The following is an 18,215-nucleotide window of genomic DNA, read 5'->3' as shown; positions in this document are numbered from 1 at the left end:
TCATAGGAGCAATGTAAACAATTCAGGAATTTATATCAAAACACAATCTACTTAAATTAAACTGAGGCAGCAGCTGACTGGGGCTGCCGTTAACCCCAACCCTAAATATAATTCTAATTGTGTGAACCTACTCTAAAGGTGTCCCGGAGAAGCCCGCGTGTGATAACCCTGTGATAAAAACGTGTAGGTTTCTGCAACTGGAACTCCTACTCACAAAACAATGACCTCGTTAGACCATCAACAAGCTTGCATCAAGAATTTGCCAAAACAAAGCCATCTGCAAAGTTGCGGATTCCATGGATATAAAAATTACATTAGTGGCGTCTTTGCGACGCTAGGAATAGATTTTAGAAACAATGTGATCATGCAATAGGAATGAACGGAGCACGCTGAGAGATGCAAATGCATCCCATCTATATCCCAGTTTCCTGCTCCACCCAGTCTCGCAGGGATGTCACACGAGAATACACTCCTGGTATGTTGGGACTCGCACATTTAATCCCATAGCTGACGATTCCAGCAAGAAACCAAGTCTTATCACGATCTCTGCAAACCAACGGACCTCCCGAGTCGCCCTGCAAAAGATGAGGAAGGCAATTGTTTCGTTCAGTTTAGAGATACAGCACGGAAACAGACTCTTCAGCCCACTCAGTCCATGCCGACCAGCAATCCCATACACTGCACTATCCTACACACACTTCTAACCAAAGCCAAATTAATCTGCAAACCCGCATGTCTCTGGAGTGTGGGAGGAAACCGGGGCACCCAGAGAAAACCCACAGGGTAATTGGAAGAACGTACAAACTCCGTACAGACAGCATCTGTAATCAGAATGCTGTGTCAGCAACTAGATAATTACTCCACAGTAATGTTACTAAGACATCACCTGGTGCGTTACTCAATGTGTGGTGACAATGACACAGTCACAACGGAAAGAGGGAAATTCCACTCAAACACTAGCATGTTTATCTAGCTATTTATCTAGCGTGATTCAATCCATGATCAAAACCTATTGACCAGGTTTGATGAATGATCGTTTCATAACTGATTATTGACACCAGCATCTTCCCACGAATAGGTGTTAAACTAATGGTCCTATAATTCCTGCTTCTGTCTTCCTCCCACGCTGGCCCTTGACCAATCTACCGGCACCTTCCAGGAGCAGATTAAATTGGGAAACATTCCAGCCACTCACTGCAAGGGCCCTTCCTTCAACACCCTTCCCCACAGACCCTCGGCTCTACTAATTATCCACCTTTACCCCTCCTGCCCCTCCTTACTCGAGATTAACTCTCCCTGAATGTTGGGATATTTCTCTGCCTCCACTGTGAAAACTGATGCCAAATGTTGAAAGAATGAATGAATAAGTCTATTGGCCAAATATGTTCACATAAAAGGAATTGGCATTGCTGGTCCGCACGCAAGTGACACGCTAGACAGTAAACAAGAATAAAGCATTAAAACATTAAGAATAAAACATTATAGTTTAAACATGTGAATGAAATAAAATACCAAAAGGAGGCTACAGACTTTTGGTTATTGAGTAGAGCTACTACTCGTGGGGAAAAAGCTGTTTTTATGTCTGGCTGTGGCGGCTTTGACAGTCCGGAGTCACCTTCCAGAGGGAAGTGATTCAAAGAATTTGTGGCCAGGGTGAGAGGGGTCAGAGCATTGGCCTATTTAGGAATCCCATGGAAGCACTTGACATCTGTTTGATGTTACACACAAGATTTAAACACAAGCTATTCAGTCTTTGGCTCTGGTTCTTCCGGTCTCACTACAGCCCTATCACCCCACGCCACACCCGTAGTCCTCTCTCCCGCTCCCCCCTCAGTCCCTCTCCCCCAGCCCATGCCACAATGCCCAAACTAATGAAGATCTCCACAGTTCACCTGCTAACAAGTCTCTCAGCCCATGTTCCTTCTGGCTCAGACATCTGACTTCACCTTGATCCCATTATATTTCCTCTTATAGTCCCGTCTTGTTCACCTGCAAGCTGCAACTGGACTATTTCCTGCTATCCATCGACCACAACACCTCATCAATGCTTCCAGACACGTGCTCAAATATTAAAACACCCGTTTGTTCCAAGATCAATCCCTGATGCACTCCACAAACTGAGGTGTACAAGATCATGAGAGGCATTAGTAAAGTGAACAACTAGTCCCCTGCAGTCAGAAACAGGTGAATTGATCATGAGGAACAAGGACATGGCAGACCAATTGAATAACTACTTTCGTCTGGCTTCACTAAGGAAGACATAAATAATCTGCCTGAAATAGCAGGGGACCGGGGGTCAAATGAGATGGAGGAACTGAGTGAAATCCAGGTTAGCCGGGAAGTGGTGTTAGGTAAATTGAATGGATTAAAGGCCGATAAATCCCCAGGGCCAGATAGGCTGCATCCCAGAGTACTTAAGGAAGTAGCCTCAGAAATAGTGGATGCATTAGTGATAATTTTTCAAAACTCTTTAGATTCTGGAGTAGTTCCTGAGGATTGGAGGGTAGCTAATGTAACCCCACTTTTTAAAAAGGGATGGGAGACAGAAAACGGGTAATTACAGACCAGTTAGTCCAACATCGATAGTGGGGAAACTGCTAGAGTCAGTTATTAAAGATGGGATAGCAGCACATTGGGAAAGAGGTGAAATCATTGGTCAAAGTCAGCATGGATTTATGAAAGGTAAATCATGTCTGAAGAATCTTATAGAATTTTTCAAGGATGTAACTAGTAGAGTGGATAAGGGAGAACCAGTGTATGTGTTATATCTGGACTTCCAGAAGGCTTTCGACAAGGCCCCCACTTAAGAGATTAGTATACAAACTTAAAGCACACGGTATTGGTGGTTCATTATTGATGTGGATAGAGAACTGGCTGGTAGACAGGAAGCAAAGCTTAGGAGTAAACGGGTCCTTTTCAGAATGGCAGGCAGTGACTAGTGGGGTACCGCAAGGCTCAGTGCTGGGACCCCAGCTATTTACAATATATATTAATGATTTGGACAAGGGAATTGAATGCAACATCTCCAAGTTTGCGGATGACACGAATCTGGGGGGCAGTGTTAGCTGTGAGGAGGATGCTAGGAGGCTGCAAGGTGACTTGGATAGGCTGGGTGAGTGGGCAAATGCATGGCAGATGCAGTATGATGTGGATAAATGTGAGGTTATCCACTTGGGTGGCAAAAACAGGAAAGTAGACTATTATCTGAATGGTGGCTGGTTAGGAAAAGGGGAGATGCAACGAGACCTGGGTGTCATGGTACACCAGACATTGAAAGTAGGCATGTAGGTGCAGCAGGCAGTGAAGAAAGCGAATGGTATGTTAGCATTCATAGCAAAAGGATTTGAGTATGAGCAGGGAGGTTCTACTGCTGTTGTACAGGGTATTGGTGAGACCACACCTGGAGTATTGTGTACAGTTTTGGTCTCCTAATCTGAGGAAAGACATTCTTGCCATAGAGGGAGTACAGAGAAGGTTCACCAGACTGATTCCTGGGATGTCAGGACTTTCATATGAAGAAAGACTGGATAGGCTTGGCTTGTACTCGCTAGAATTTAGAAGATTGAGGGGGGATCTTATAGAAACTTACAAAATTCTTAAGGGGTTGGACAGGCTAGATGCAGGAAGATTGTTCCCGATGTTGGGAAGTCCAGAACAAGGGGTCACAGTTTAAGGATAAGGGGGAAATCCTTTAGGACCGAGATGAGAAAAACATTTTTCACACAGAGTGGTGAATCTCTGGAATTTTCTGCCACAGAAGGTAGTTGAGGCCAGTTCATTGGCTATATTTAAGAGGGAGTTAGATGTAGCCCTTGTGGCTAAAGGGATCAGGGGGTATGGAGAGAAGGCAGGTACAGGATACCGAGTTGGATGATCAGCCATGATCATATTGGATGGCGGTGCAGGCATGAAGGGCCGAATGGCCTACTCCTGCACCTATTTTCTATGTTTCTAGTCTCTTCCCCCCAGGGTCGAGCAGTCCAAAACCCAGAGGAACCAGGCTCAATGTGAAAGGACAAAGGGACCTCAGGCCGAATGTTTTGCATCTGGAGCAAGCTGCCAGAGGAAATGATAGAAGCAGAGACTAATAGGACTAGGACAATATTCGGACAAATTGATGGAGAGGAAGATGGAGGGTTGTGGCCCCAACACACGCAAATGGGAGTAGCTCTATATGTCAACTTCGTCAGCATGGACAAGACGGGCCGAATGGTCTGTTTTAGCTCTAATCCTACAAGACTATAATTAGTAATACGAGCAAAGACAATGTAACATCAATAGTTAACAGGTTACCTGACAGGCATCGACTCCTCCGGCCATGATCCCTGCACAGATCATCTTCTCAGTGACCAGGTGCCTGTAGACACGCTTGCATCTTTGGCTACTGATGATATGCACGACTGCTTTCTGAAGGATCGTGGCAAGTGAACCTGGAAAACAGAGCAGTAGTTGCACAGGAGCCAACAGGTCACTCATTGCAAGCAGCTGAATGTGGACTGATCACTCACTCCTGCCCTGCTGCCAGTATCAGACATCTTGCCTGGAGTTGGCATGATGCAGGGAGCATGATGAAGTGCATGCATCAAGCACCATCAATGGTGCTGAAGTGGAAATGGTTGCGAGCTTCAAATTCCCTGGCGTTAACAATATCAATGGTCTGTCGTGGACCAACCACATTGATGTGACAGTCAAGGTGTACCAGCGCCTCGACCTCCTCAGGAGACTGGAGGACCCGAGCTACAGGGAGAGGTTGAGCAGGTGGCACTCTATTGAGTAGCCTTGGACTCTTCCTTGGAGCACAGAAGACCGAGGGGTGATCGATAGAAGTGAACAAAGTCATGAGGAACAGAAGGGTGAATCATGGCCTTTTCCCCCCACAGTAGGGGAATCAAGAACCATACATTGGTGGTAGGGGGGGGGGGGGGGGGGGGGGGGGGGGGATTTAATAGGAACCCGCGGCAACTTTATTCTCCCCCACACAAAGGGTGGTGGGTGTATGGAACATGCAGACAGGTAAAGGACAGAGGGATATGGGCCTAATGCAGGCACGTGGGACCAGTGTAGATGGGGCATGTTGGCCGGTGTGGGCAAGTTGGGCCAAAGGGCCCGATTCTTTGACAGAATACAAGGTCATGCCAATACTCAAAGAATCTCTATCCTTTAAATGACATTCCAACTATAAACCAGTTATGTGTATTAAGGAATAGAAGATGCTGGTTTAAACCAAACAGACAAAAAGCTGGAGTAACTCAGCGGTCACTACCCGTTGAGTTACTCCAGCTGTGTGTCTATAAACCAACTCTGCTGATCGCTGCAGCTTTGCACTTGTACAATGAACCTTCCGTTAATCCCACTGGGCAAAAGGAAGAAACATCCAGTGTACGTTCCTTCACCCAGTCTTTCTCCTAAGTGTCTGAGACGTAGCGAGCAGTGTGGACTTACAGGTCAAAGGAAGATAGACACAAAATTCTGGAGTAACTCAGTGGAGCAGGCAGCATCTCTGGAGAGAAGGAATGGGTGACGTTTTGGATCAATGCCCTTCTTCAGACTTTGACCCAAAACGTCACCCATTTCTCCTCTCCAGAGATGCTGCCTGACCCCCTGAGTTACTCCAGCATTTTGTGTCTATCTACGGCATAAATCAGCAGTTCCTTCCTACACAGGTCAAAGGAGTTATCTCTGCTCCTGCCCAGAGATCAACAATTAATCATTGTTTAGGATACACATTTGCTGATGGGCTCAATGCTCTAGATGTTTCAAGATTATATTAAATTACTCTCAATGCGATTCATGTTTTAGCTCTTGATTTCATCAAGTTAACATCTACTTAAAGCACCAGAACAGCAAATGCAATGTGTGTATATTATTGTCATGTGTACAGAGAAAAGCTTTGCATGCTCTCCCCAATCAGATCAGATAATGCTAATGTGTAGCATTATCTGATCTGATTGGGGAGAGCATGCAAAGCTTTTCTCTGTACACATGACAATAATATACACACATTGCATTTGCTGTTCATGTGCTATAAGTAGATGTTAACTTGATGAAATCAAGAGCTAAAACATGAATCGCATTGAGAGTAATATAATATAATCTTGAAACATCTAGAGCATTGAGCCCATCAGCAAATGTGTATCCTAAACAATGATTAATTGTTGATCTCTGGGCAGGAGCAGAGAGAACTCCTTTGACCTGTGCAGCATTGTAGCGCATCAGTTTTATAGATCAGTGGTTCGAATTGCATTGCAGAACAGAAGAATGATAGCATTGACAGAATGAAGCCAACATTTTACATTTAGGAACATCTAACCTTCGAAGGCAAGTGTTCCCCAGCCTGTGATGGTGCATCTTTCGCCAGGTGGGAACACCTTGCTGCTGGGTGGCAGGCAGATAGGCTGGATGAAGTCATTGAAGATGAGAGGGGAAGAGAGCTCCAATACAGCAATGTCATTGTTGAAGTTCCTCGGGATGCTGTAGTTGGGGTGGGTCATGATTCTTCTGATGCTTCTGGACATTCCTACTCCAAGCATCACAGACCCCATGTAAGCTTTCCAATATGAGGGGTGGGCGTAGGCACTTTAAACAAACATCAACATACAATGTCATTAACACACAGATTCATTACACAAATCCCAGCTGCCAGTTCCTGGGCGATCTGGACCTAACACATTAATGCAATCAACAAGAAAGCTCATTCATGCCTCCATTTCATGAGAACATTGAGGAGATTTGGTGTTGCTAAATACTTTATTGAACCTCTGCAATTGTATAGTGAAGAGCATCCTGACAAGGTTCAGAAACCCCAAGCCCCAGGAACACAGAACGCAGACTGGTAGACATTACCCGGTCCATCACAGCTACTGACCTCCCCACCACCAGAGGGACCTACAAGAGGCTCTGCCTCAAACAGGCATCAGGGACCCACATCCCCCTCATTTCTGAGCCGTGCAGCGTGGAAACAGGCCCTTCAGATCAGCTTATCCATGCTAACCAAGGTGCCCCATTGACCCTAGCCCCACCTGCCCACATTTGACCCATATTCCACCAAAATCTTTCCGTCCCATGTACCTGTTCAAACGTCTTTTAAATGTTGCAATGGTAACCTGCCTCTGGCAGCTCATTCCATACACTCACTACTCTCCGAGTGAAAAGATGCTCCTCATGTTCCTATTAAATCTTTCCCCTCACCCTAAACTGATGTCCTCTGGTTTTTGATTCCCATACTCTGGGTAAAATAGACTGTGCGTTCACTCTACATTTTCCCCTCCTGATTTTATATACCTATAAGATCACCCCTCGTCTCCCTGCACTAAGGAATAAAGTCCTAACCTGCTCAACATCTCCCTGTAGCTCAGTCCCACGAGTCCTGGCAACATCCTTGTAAACCTTCCCTGTACCCTTCCCACGTCACTGCTGCAATTGGGAAGGTGGTAAAGGACCCAGCAGAACATGTCCTCCAGGACCCAGCAGAACATGTCCTCCAGGTTGGAGAACAGCTTCTTCCCAGCCAATCAACTAAGCTGAACTCAACCAAGGCTCATGATGATGATGATGATGATGATGATAATAATAAGACTTCATTGAACCCCTGAGGGAAATTTATGAAGTCTGCAACAATATTGTAGTATGGACTGTGTCTTTGTTTGAACTTCGGACTCCAGTTTTGCACTGGTATCGTCACCTAGTAGTAGTCATTAAAGTTTAGTTTAATTTAGTTTATTGTCACGTGTACCGAGGTACAGTAAATAGCTTTTTGTTGTGTGCTATCCAGTCAACGGAAAGACAATACATGATTACAATCAAGTCATCCAGTGTATAGATACAAGATGAAGGGAATAACATTTAGTACAAGGTAAAGCCCAGTAAAGTCTGATTAAAGATAGTCCGAGGGTCTCCAATGAGGTAGATGGGAGGTTAGGACCGCTCTCTAGTTGGTGAGAGGATGGTTCAGTTGCCCGATCCGATGACAGCTGGGAAGATATTGGTATTAAACACTCTTGATGCTGGACTCGCCCTACTCAAACCCAGGCTGTCACCCTGGCACAGTCACAGCACAGAAACAGTCCCACTGTCCACACCAATCCTCAACCCTGACAACAGATGCTGTCTGTACAGAGTTAGTACGTTCCCCCCGTGACCACATGGGGTTTCTCTGGGTGCTCGGGTTTCCTCCCACACTCAACAACTTACAGGTTTGTAGGCCAATTGGCTTGGCACAATTGTAAATTGTCCCTAGTGTAGTAAGATAGTGCAAGTGTGTGGGGATCAATGGTCAGCACCGATTCAGTGGACCAAAGGGCATGTTTCTGCACTGTATCTCTAAACTAAACTAAAGATGATGGTGGGTATATGGAACAAGCAGCCAGAGGTAGTTGAGACAGGAACAAGGTAGGTCATGGGAGGACTGTTTAGCAATCCGATAAGTGGGAGAAGCTCTTCTTGATGGTGCAGGTTTCAACTTTTGTACTGTCCACCAGGCTAGGACATGCCAAAGTGTGAAACTTCACACGTCTCAGAGTTCAATTCCATTGATCATTCCTTGCCCCATCTTCTCAACTGATCTAGAAACTGTTGCAAACTTAGATATCCTTCCTCAATATATAAAATACCACAACTTTTATGTTACTGGCAAATTTAGTGCCATTTTAGACAATAGACAATGGGTGCAGGAGTAGGCCATTCTTTTCTCCTATACTCAACTCCTCTTGTTATAAAGGCCAACATGCCATTCGCTTTCTTCACTGCCTGCTGTACCTGCATGCTTACTTTCATTGTTATTTGTGTTATATTTAGTCTGTCAAAAAGTTTGTTTTTGGAGGTCGTTTGAAGGGGGAAAACAGTTTTCTCAGTCACTACGTGGTCGAGGATGCGTCTATTCTCCGAGCCACATCTTCGCCCCCTCCTCGTGGCCTACCATCTGGATTGGTGCGGCCTTTCCTGCCGGAGACCGGCCAGAGCTTCAGCGGCGGTGGAGCACTGAATTCCATCGCGGAGCAGGCGATGCCCTACAGGGATCGTCATGTTGGAGCTCCGAAGTGTTGGGCCTGCCGACTTTAACACCGTGAGCTGTGGTCTGCGGAGCTTCAGGCCGCGGGCGGCGCAGACTTCAACATCGCGGGGGCCTGGGATCTTTCGCCGAGGATCGCCAGCGTTGGATCTCTGCCCAGCTCGGCCTGTGGACTTCGGGAGCCGCGGTCTCCGGTAGGATGCGGCCGATTCGTAAACTCCAAGCCGCTCAGTGTTCTTCCGTTCCGACATTGGAGCTCCGATCATCCCGGAGAGTGGGCGTGAAACATTGGGCCACCGTTGTGGCGACTGCGGAGTCCTCAATAGGCCCTGACCACGGGTGAACAAGAAGAAGACTGAACTTTGGTGTCTTCCCTCAGTGGGAAACATTGATTCCGCTGTGGGAGGATGTTTATGTTTTATGTTAAATTCTACAGTGTTGTGTTTATCTTATTTGTGTGCTGCGTGGTAACTCAAATTTCACTGCACCAATTGGTGTATGTGACAATAAATGTCCTTTGTCCTTCATTGACTGATGTACAAGGACCCCCAGATCCCGTAGTACTTCCCCTTTTCCCAACTTGACACCATACAGATAATAATCTACCTTCCTGTTTTAGCTATCAAAGTGGATAACCTCACATTTATCCACATTAAACTGCATCTGCCAGGCATCCTCCCACTCATCCAACCTGTCCAAGTCACCCTTCATCCTCCTCACAGTTCACACTGCCACCCAGGTTTGTGTCATCTGCAAATTTGCTAATGTTACTTTGAATCCCTTCATCTAAAACATTGATGTATATTGTAAATAGCTGCGGTCCCAGCACCGATCCTTTCGGTACCCCACTAGTCACTGCCTGCCATTCTGAAAGGGACCCGTTATTCCCTTCTCTGTTTCCTGTCTGCCAACCACTTCTCTATCGATGTCAGCACTCTACCCCCAATACCATGTGCCCTAATTCTGCCCACTAATCTCCTATGTGGGATCTTATCAAATGTTTTCTGAAAGTCCAGGTACACTACATCCATTGGCCCCCCTCCCTTGTCCATTTTCCAAGTTACATCCTCAAAACATTCCAGAAGATTAGTCAAGCATGATATCCCCTTCGTAAATCCATGCTGACTCGGACCCATCCTGTTACTGCTATACAAATGTGCCGCTATTTCATCTTTTATGATCGACTCCAGCATCTTCCCCACCACCGATGTCAGGCTAACTCATCTATAATTCCCTGTTTTCTCTCTCCCTCCTTTCTTAAAAAGTGGGATAACATTAGCTACCCTCCAATCCACAGGAACTGATACTGAGTCTATAGAACAGTGGAAAATTATCACCAATGCATCTACAATTTCTAGAGCCACTTCCTTAAGTACCGTGGGATGCAGACCATCAGGCCCTGGGGATTTATCAGCCTTCAGTCCCATCAGTCTACCCAACACCATTTCCTGCCTAATGTGGATTTACTTCCGTTCCTCTGGCCACTAGTACATGCTCTTTAAACATTACCCAATCCTCTGGCTTCCTGCTCATCTTTGCGATGTTGTTCTTTGCTTTAATTTTTATACTGTCCCTGACGTCCCTGGACAGCCACGATCACCCCTTACTCCCCTTGGAATCTTTGTTCCTCCTAGGAATGAACTGATCCTGCACCTTCTGTATTATTCCCAGAAATACCTGCCATTGTTGTTCCACTGTCATCCCTGCTAGTGTATATTTCCAGTCAACTTTGGCCAGCTCCTCCCTCATGGCTCCATAGTCCCCCGAGTTCAACTGTAACATTGACACCTCCGATTTACCCTTTTCCCTCTCAAATTATAGATTAGAACTTAACATATTATGGTCACTACCTCCTAATTTCACCCCAATCGAACGTACAGCCAAACACTCAGTGGACCCAGTACTAACCCCTGTGGCACTCCCTCGCATCAGAAACCCAGCACTCCACATACACCCTTTGAGTCCTCCATCCTAGACAAGTCAATTGGCTTGTTTTCCTTGGATCCCATGTGAACTAATCTTTTCCAAGCAAGACTCCAATGTGAGGCCTTGCCCAAGGCATTGTTAGTGTCCGTATAGACCAAGGGTTCCCAACCTACAGTAAATTTACCCTCAGGGGTAAATCCGTTGATTTTGGAATTTAAAATAATGTTAAAAACAGTATTTTAAAATGTTCCTTCGTCAGTTGCTTCATTATGGTAGAAGTATGAACTCGATTTACTGAACAAAACAGGATGGGGATAAATTTACCATCAAAAAGTTGCCCGGTGTAAACGGGACGACACAGGTTGGGAACCCCTGCTATGGTTAATAATCGAAAACAATGCTGACTATCTCCAATCAGTACGTCCCTTTCTAAATGCTGGTGGCTCCTGACCATCAGCAATGTTCACACTGTTGATGTCAGACACTGCCTGCAGTTCCCCGACTCAGAGGCAATCACAATACCAACTGCCTAAATCCAACAACGCCACCATTGTGGGCTGGATATCAAATAATGATGAGATTGAGTACAGGAAGGAGATTGAGAACCTCGTGTCCTGGTGTTGAGACAACAACCTTTCTCTCAATGTCAGCAAGACAAAGGAGATAGTGATGGACTTCAGGAAGTGAAGCGGTTCACATTCCCCAGTTTGCAATAACAGTGCTGCAATAAAGATGGCTGAAAACTTCAAATTCCTAGGAGTCAATATCACAACAATTTCTCCTGGACCAAGAACAAGCAACAACCAAGACAACACACCAACGCCTCCACTTCTTTAGAAGGCTTAGGAAGTTCGACATGTCCCGTACAACTCTCACCAACTTCTACAGATGCACCATAGAAAGCATTTTATCGGGATGTATCACAGCTTGGTTTGGGAACAGCTCCATCCAAGACTGCAAGAAATTTCAACGAATTATGGACGCAGCCCAGACCATCACACAAACCAACCTCCCTTCTATTGACTCCATCTACACCTCACGCTGCCTCGGCAAGGCCAGAAGAATAATCAAGGACCAGTCGCACCCTGGCCATTCCCTCTTCTCCCCTCTCCCATCAGGCAAGAGGTACAGAAGTGTGAAAACGCACACCTCCAGATTCAGGGACAGTTTCTTCCCAGCTGTTATCAGGCAACTGAACCATCCTACCACAACCAGAGAGCAGTGCTGAACTACTATCTACCTCATTGGTGACCCTCGGACTATCCTTGATTGGATTTTACTGACTTTACCTTGCATTAAACGTTATTCCCTTATCATGTATCTGTACACTAAGTGGCTCGATTGTAATCATGTATTGTATTTCTGCTGACTGGTTAGCAGGCAACAAAAGCTTTTCACTGTACCTTGGTACACGTGACAATAAACTAAACTGAACTGCCTTTTCCTGACCAGAGCCTCAACATTTCTCGTCAACTACGAGATGATGCGTAAATGAAGTTTGACTTGCCTCTGGAAGCAGTGAGCGGCAGAGACGAGCCATCGGTCGGAGATGATGGAAGCTCCACAAACGTGACTCCCGACCTGCAGGCTAACCTGCCACGGCCACTCGCCATTCGCTGCGTTTGTCCCACCGACTATCCGGCTGAATCGTTCAATCCTGGAGCCACATGCTGTAAGCAAGGCAGTGATCGTTAGTTCCGATGCAGTCATTTTAAACGTTATTGTATTAATGGCCTTGACACAAGATCAAAGTAGAGTCAAGAGTGTGAGATTGTCGCATGTATCGGCAAAGGAACAACATAATCCTTACTGACTGCAGCTTTATGGGCTCATTAAAGCAAAAGAACCAAGATTACAATCAACTACTGACCATAATACTAGGTAACTATAGAGCAAAACTGAAGTCCATTGTAACCAAAGGCAGGCCATAGTAGGGTGATAGAGGGTGGCGGGTGTATGGAACGAGCTGCCAGAGGTAGTTGAGTTAAAAACTATAAAACATTTAAAAGATACCTGGACTGGTACATGGATAGGAAAGATTTAGAGGGATATGAGCCACATGTGGGTAAATGGGACTAGCTTAGATGGGACATCTTGGTCTTGGACAGGTTTGGCCGAAGAATCTATTTCTGTGCCGATTCAATCATTCAGTGCGGTTTGACTCAATGATTCTATTATTTTTCTGAATGAGGGTTTAAAAAATAACCATTTTCCTGCACTGCAGTCCTCTTCAGATATGTGGCTTCTTTAGTTTAGAGATACAGTGCGGAAACAGGCCCTTCGGCCCACCGAGTCTGCACCAACCAGCAATTCCCGCACATAAACACTATCCTACACACTAGGGACAATTTACACTTACACCAAGCCAATTAACCCACATACTTGTACGTCTTTGGAGTGTGGGAGGAAATCGAAGATCTTGGAGAAAACACATGCAGTCATGGGACAGCATCCGTAGTCGGGATAGAACCGGGTCTCCGGTGGTGCAAGCACTGCAAGGCAACAACTTTACTGATGCACCACCGTGCCTCCAGATTGAATGAATCGATTAAAAGATACATCATGAAAATAAGCCCTTCAGCCCACAGAGTCCATGGAGACCATCGATCTCCTGTTGACACCAGTTCTATGTTATCTCACTTTCTCATCCACTCCCTACATACTGCAGCAATGTGCAGCAGCCAATTTACCTACAAACCCACGTCTTTGGGATGTGGGAAGATACCGGAGCACCCGGAAGAGACCTATGCAGTCACAGCGAGAGCGTGCAAACTCCACACAGACAGCACCAACAGTCAGCATCGAACCTGGGTGTCTGGCACTGCAAGACACCAGCTCTACCGTTGTACCACTGCATGACTTATCTAAAAGATGGTACTGGTACCAAATGGTGCTCAGACAGCACCAAAGGGCAGGATCGAACTTGGGTCTCTGGCGCTGCTTCGGCTGTGTCACTGTTCTGTCCTCAGTGTTTACAAGAGGAAGGGAAGCTATGGAGGGATTTGTACAAAACTGACATTTCAACATCAGTCAACAAGGAGTGGGTGACAGGGAGTTTATTCTGCTTCAGATAAATACAGGAATAAAATACTTCCAACTTACTTTCATTAATTGAAGACAGATCTCCAATTCCAGGAAATTCCATAGTCGGTTTATTTGAAGTCGCTGAAAGATAGAGATGTGATTGTACAGCGACATTGTAACTACATGGAAGGTCAGAGCAAATGAATGTGCACAGTTGACTGTCAGTGGAGCAGAGAGCCGCAATCTGGACACAAGCTCTTCACTGTACCTCTGTCAACTGAAACCGAGGAGCTGCTCCTCAAGTTAGAGATGTGGTCATTACAGTCACACAAAGATATTGTACCCACAACTCATTGTACTGCTCTGCAGAAACCATTGTGTAGGAAGGAACTACAGATGCTGGTTTACACCGAAGATAGACACAGAATGCTGGAGTAACTCAGTGGGACAGGCAGCATAGAAACATAGAAAATAGGTGAAGGAGGAGGCCATTCAGCCCTTCAAGCCAGCACAGCCATTCATTGTGATCATGGCTGATCGTCCCCAATCACTAACCCGTGCCTGCCTTCTCCCCATATCCCTTGATTCCACTAGCCCCCTAGAGCTCTATCTAACTCTCTCTTAAATCCATCCACTGCCCTCTGTGGCAGGGAATTCCACAAATTCACAACTCTCTGGGTGAAAAAGTTTTTTCTCACCTCAGTCTTAAATGGCCTCCCCTTTATTCTAAGGGGCATCTCTGGAGAGAAGGAATGGATGACGTTTTGGGTCAAGATCTTTCTTCAGACAGTAACCTAGATTCAGAATAGGTTCAGAGTATTTATTGTTATGCCCCATCCATTGCTCTCGAGTTTGACTATTGTGTTTTTGTAGAGTATTATCTGAATTGTTTGTCGTGCTTCTTTAAGCTGCTTTCTAAATCATGCCTCTAATGTTCTCAACCTTTTCCTTTTCTCCTGCAATTGTTAATTACATTTTCTTAGAAATAAATACAGAAGTTGGGACATCATGATGCAGCTGTACCGGTGGCTGGGAGCAGTGTGTGCAGGTCTGCTCACCCAGATACAGGAAGGCTGGCATTGAATTGCAAGGGTGTTGAAGAGATTCATCAGGATGTTACCTGGGCTTGTGTTACAGGGTGAGGTTAGATAGGCTGGAGTGCAGGAGGATGAGGGGTGACCTTATTGAGGTGTACAAGATCATGGGTTCATTCGTAAAGTGAACACTCAGTCTTTTTCCCAGTGTAGAGGATTCTAAAACTAGATGGCAGCTTAAGTTGAGAGGAGATAGATTTAATAGGGACCTCGGGGGCAACCTTTTGACTTAAGTATGCAGTCTGTATCTGGAACGAGATACCAGACAAAGCACTAGAAGCTTTATGACGTTTAGACAAATATGAATAAGAAGGGTTTAGAGGAATATCGGCCAAATGCAGGCAGTATGACAACTTGGTCAGTCTGGAGCTGTTGAGGATATTGGTTAGGCTGCATTTGGAGTATTGTGCGAAGTTCTGGTCGCCCCATTACAGGAAGGATGTGGAGGCTTTGGAGAGGGTACGAGTTTTTACCAAAATGCTGCCCGGATCAGAGGTATTAGCTACAAGGTTGGACAAATTTGGATTATTTTCTCTGGAGCATCAGAGGCTGAGGGGAAATCTGATAGAAGTATATCAAATTATGCGAGACATAGATAGGGTAGAGAGTCAGAACCTTCACACCACCCCCCCCTCCCCCCTTCCCACCCCCTCACCATCTCCTCCACACCGCCCCCGCCCCCTCACCCTCTCCCACACCCTGTAGAAATATTCAACATTAGAGGACATAACTTTAAGGTGAGAGGAGCAAAGGTTAAAATATGCAGGATAATATTTATACAGAGGGCGGTGGATGCTGCCAGGGGTGGTGCTAGAGACACATACAACAGTAGTATTACAGGGACTCATGGACATGCAGGGAACAGAGGGCATCATGGTATGGTGTTCAGCACATTGTGGGCCAGAGTCTGTTCCCATGTTGTATGTTCTATGGACATTGCGGTTAAATGTTCCCTGCCAATGTATTTAGTTACACCAATTGGCGTTACAAGTCTACTCCGCCATTCAATCATGGTTGGGGTGGGAGATTGCAACCTTCACGTGGTCCGCCCTGTTTTGACGAATGCAATCAACCCGGCGTGCACAATCAAATAAGATCAAATAGAACAAGTTGTCCTACAACTTTAGGCTGTGCACGCCACACACAAGAAGAATCATGGCTGATCTATCATTCCCTCCCAACCCCATTCTCCTGCCTTCTCCCCGTAACCACTTTCTGCTCACCTTTTGTGTAATATTTTGCCAGAATAATTGCAGCGACTGAGGCAATGAGCAGAATGACAACAACAGCTGCAGTCAACCAGAGGACATCCTTTGAAACTTTCATTTTCTGGTGGAAATGTTAAAAATCTAATAATCTTCTGTTTTTCTGCAGAAAAAATAAATGGAAATCAGCTTATTTTGCTTTGGGTAAACATGGAAACGTGGGTTCATTAGGTATCATCAGTCCCAAGTAGTCACACAAGTAAAGGGCAGTGCTGGAAGAACTCAGTGGGTCAGGCAGCATCTGTGTATAGATCAGTCCCAGCTTGAAGCCTCAATGACTCAGCTCATGGAGTAGAATGTTGGGCAACCTCTAGGTTTCTGCATCTGCTGCAGAATAAGCAAGTCAGACATAAATTCAAAAACTGCAGATGCTGGAAAACAAAATCAACAAGTGATAGAGATGCTCAGCAGGTCAGGCAGCATCGATGGTCAGAGAACCTTCAGCAGACTTACAGCTTCTGGCCATTACTTCCTGGTTCTCCCCTCTCCCATCGGGCAAGAGGTACAGAAGTGTGAAAACGCACACCTCCAGATTCACGGACAGTTTCTTCCCAGCTGTTATCAGACACCTGAACCATCCTACCACAACTAGAGAGTAGTGCTGAACTACTATCGACCTCATTGGAGACTCTTGGACTATCTTTAATCTTACTTTACCTTCCACTAAACATTATTCATCTTGTTCCCTTTACCCTGTATCAATAGACAATAGGTGCAGGAGTAGGCCATTCGGCCCTTCCAGCCAGAACCGCCATTCACTGTGATCATGGCTGATCATCTCCAATCAGTACCCCGTTCCTGCCTTCTCCCCAGATCCCCTGACTCCGCTATTTTTAAGAGCCCTATCTAGCTCTCTCTTGAAAGCATCCAGAGAACCAGCCTCCACCGCCCTCTGAGGCAGAGAATTCCACAGACTCACCACTCTCTGTGAGAAAAAGAGTTTCCTCATCTCCGTTCTAAATGGCTTATCCCTTATTCTTAAACTGTGGACCCTGGTTCTGTACTCCCTCAACATCGGGAACACGTTTCCTGCCTCTAGCGTGTCCAAACCCTTAATAATCTTACATGTTTCAATAAGATGCCCTCTCATCCTTCTAAACTCCAGAGTATACAAGCCCAGCTGCTGCATTCTCTCAGCATATGACAGTCCCGCCATCCCGGGAATTAACCTTGTAAACCTACGCTGCATTCCCTCAATAGCAAGAATGTCCTTCCTCAAATTAGTGGGCCAAAACTGCACACAATACTCCAGGTGTGGTCACACTAGGCCCTGTACAACTGCAGATGGACCTCTTTGCTCCTGTACTCGACTCCTCTTGTTATAAAGGCCAACATGCCATTCGCTTTCTTCACTGCCTGCTGTACCTGCATGCTTACTTTCATAGACTGATGAACAAGGACCCCCCAGATCCCGTTGTACTTCCCCTTTTCTCAATTTGACGCCATTTAGATAGTAATCTGCCTTCCTGTTTTTGCTACCAAAGTGGATAACCTCACATTTATCCGCATTAAACTTCATCTGCTATGTATCTGCCCACTCCCCCAACCTGTCCAAGTCACCCTGCATTCTTATAGCATCCTCCTCACAGTTCACACTGCCACCCAGCTTTGTGTCATCTGTAAATTCGCTAACGTTACTTTGAATCCCTTCATCTAAATCATTGATGTATATTGTAAATAGCTGCGGTCCCAGCACGGAGCCTTGCGGTACCCCACTAGTCACTGCCTGCCATTCTGAAAGGGACCTGTTAGTCCCTACTCTTTATTTCCTGTCTGCCAACCAATTTTCTATCCATGTCAGCACTCTACCCCCAATACAATGTGCCCTAATTTTGCCCACTAATCTCCTATGTAGGACCTTATCAAATGCTTTCTGAAAGTCCGGGTACACTACATCCA

General features: G+C 45.7%; 1 protein-coding gene across 1 annotated transcript; it reads right to left on the bottom strand.

Annotated features, from left to right (window-relative positions):
- Positions 1-413: 413 nt before the first annotated feature.
- Positions 414-16,377, bottom strand: LOC116971609 (transmembrane protease serine 9-like). The gene is made up of 6 exons (XM_033018844.1): positions 16,275-16,377; positions 12,441-12,603; positions 6,311-6,576; positions 4,591-4,737; positions 4,294-4,430; positions 414-575 (listed from the first exon to the last, which is right to left on the bottom strand). The coding sequence occupies exons 1-6, from the start codon at positions 16,375-16,377 to the stop codon at positions 414-416; spliced, it is 978 nt and encodes a 325-aa protein (XP_032874735.1).
- Between the last annotated feature and the right edge of the window lie 1,838 nt (positions 16,378-18,215).

This window comes from Amblyraja radiata, chromosome 3 (assembly GCF_010909765.2).
Source record: "Amblyraja radiata isolate CabotCenter1 chromosome 3, sAmbRad1.1.pri, whole genome shotgun sequence".
Taxonomy (NCBI): domain Eukaryota; kingdom Metazoa; phylum Chordata; class Chondrichthyes; order Rajiformes; family Rajidae; genus Amblyraja; species Amblyraja radiata.
Note: the sequence above shows the minus strand (reverse complement) of the source record. Positions and strands in the feature narration are given on the sequence as shown.

Excerpts from the sequence above, each read along its gene's own strand:
- LOC116971609 (XM_033018844.1), bottom strand. The coding sequence starts at position 16,377 with ATGAAAGTTTCAAAGGATGTCCTCTGGTTGACTGCAGCTGTTGTTGTC. Across the intron at positions 6,577-12,440 it reads GCCGCTCACTGCTTCCAGAG|TGCCTACGCCCACCCCTCAT; the intron begins GCAAGTCAAACT and ends GTTTGTTTAAAG. Across the intron at positions 4,431-4,590 it reads CCACTTCAGCACCATTGATG|GTTCACTTGCCACGATCCTT; the intron begins GTGCTTGATGCA and ends TCTGTTTTCCAG.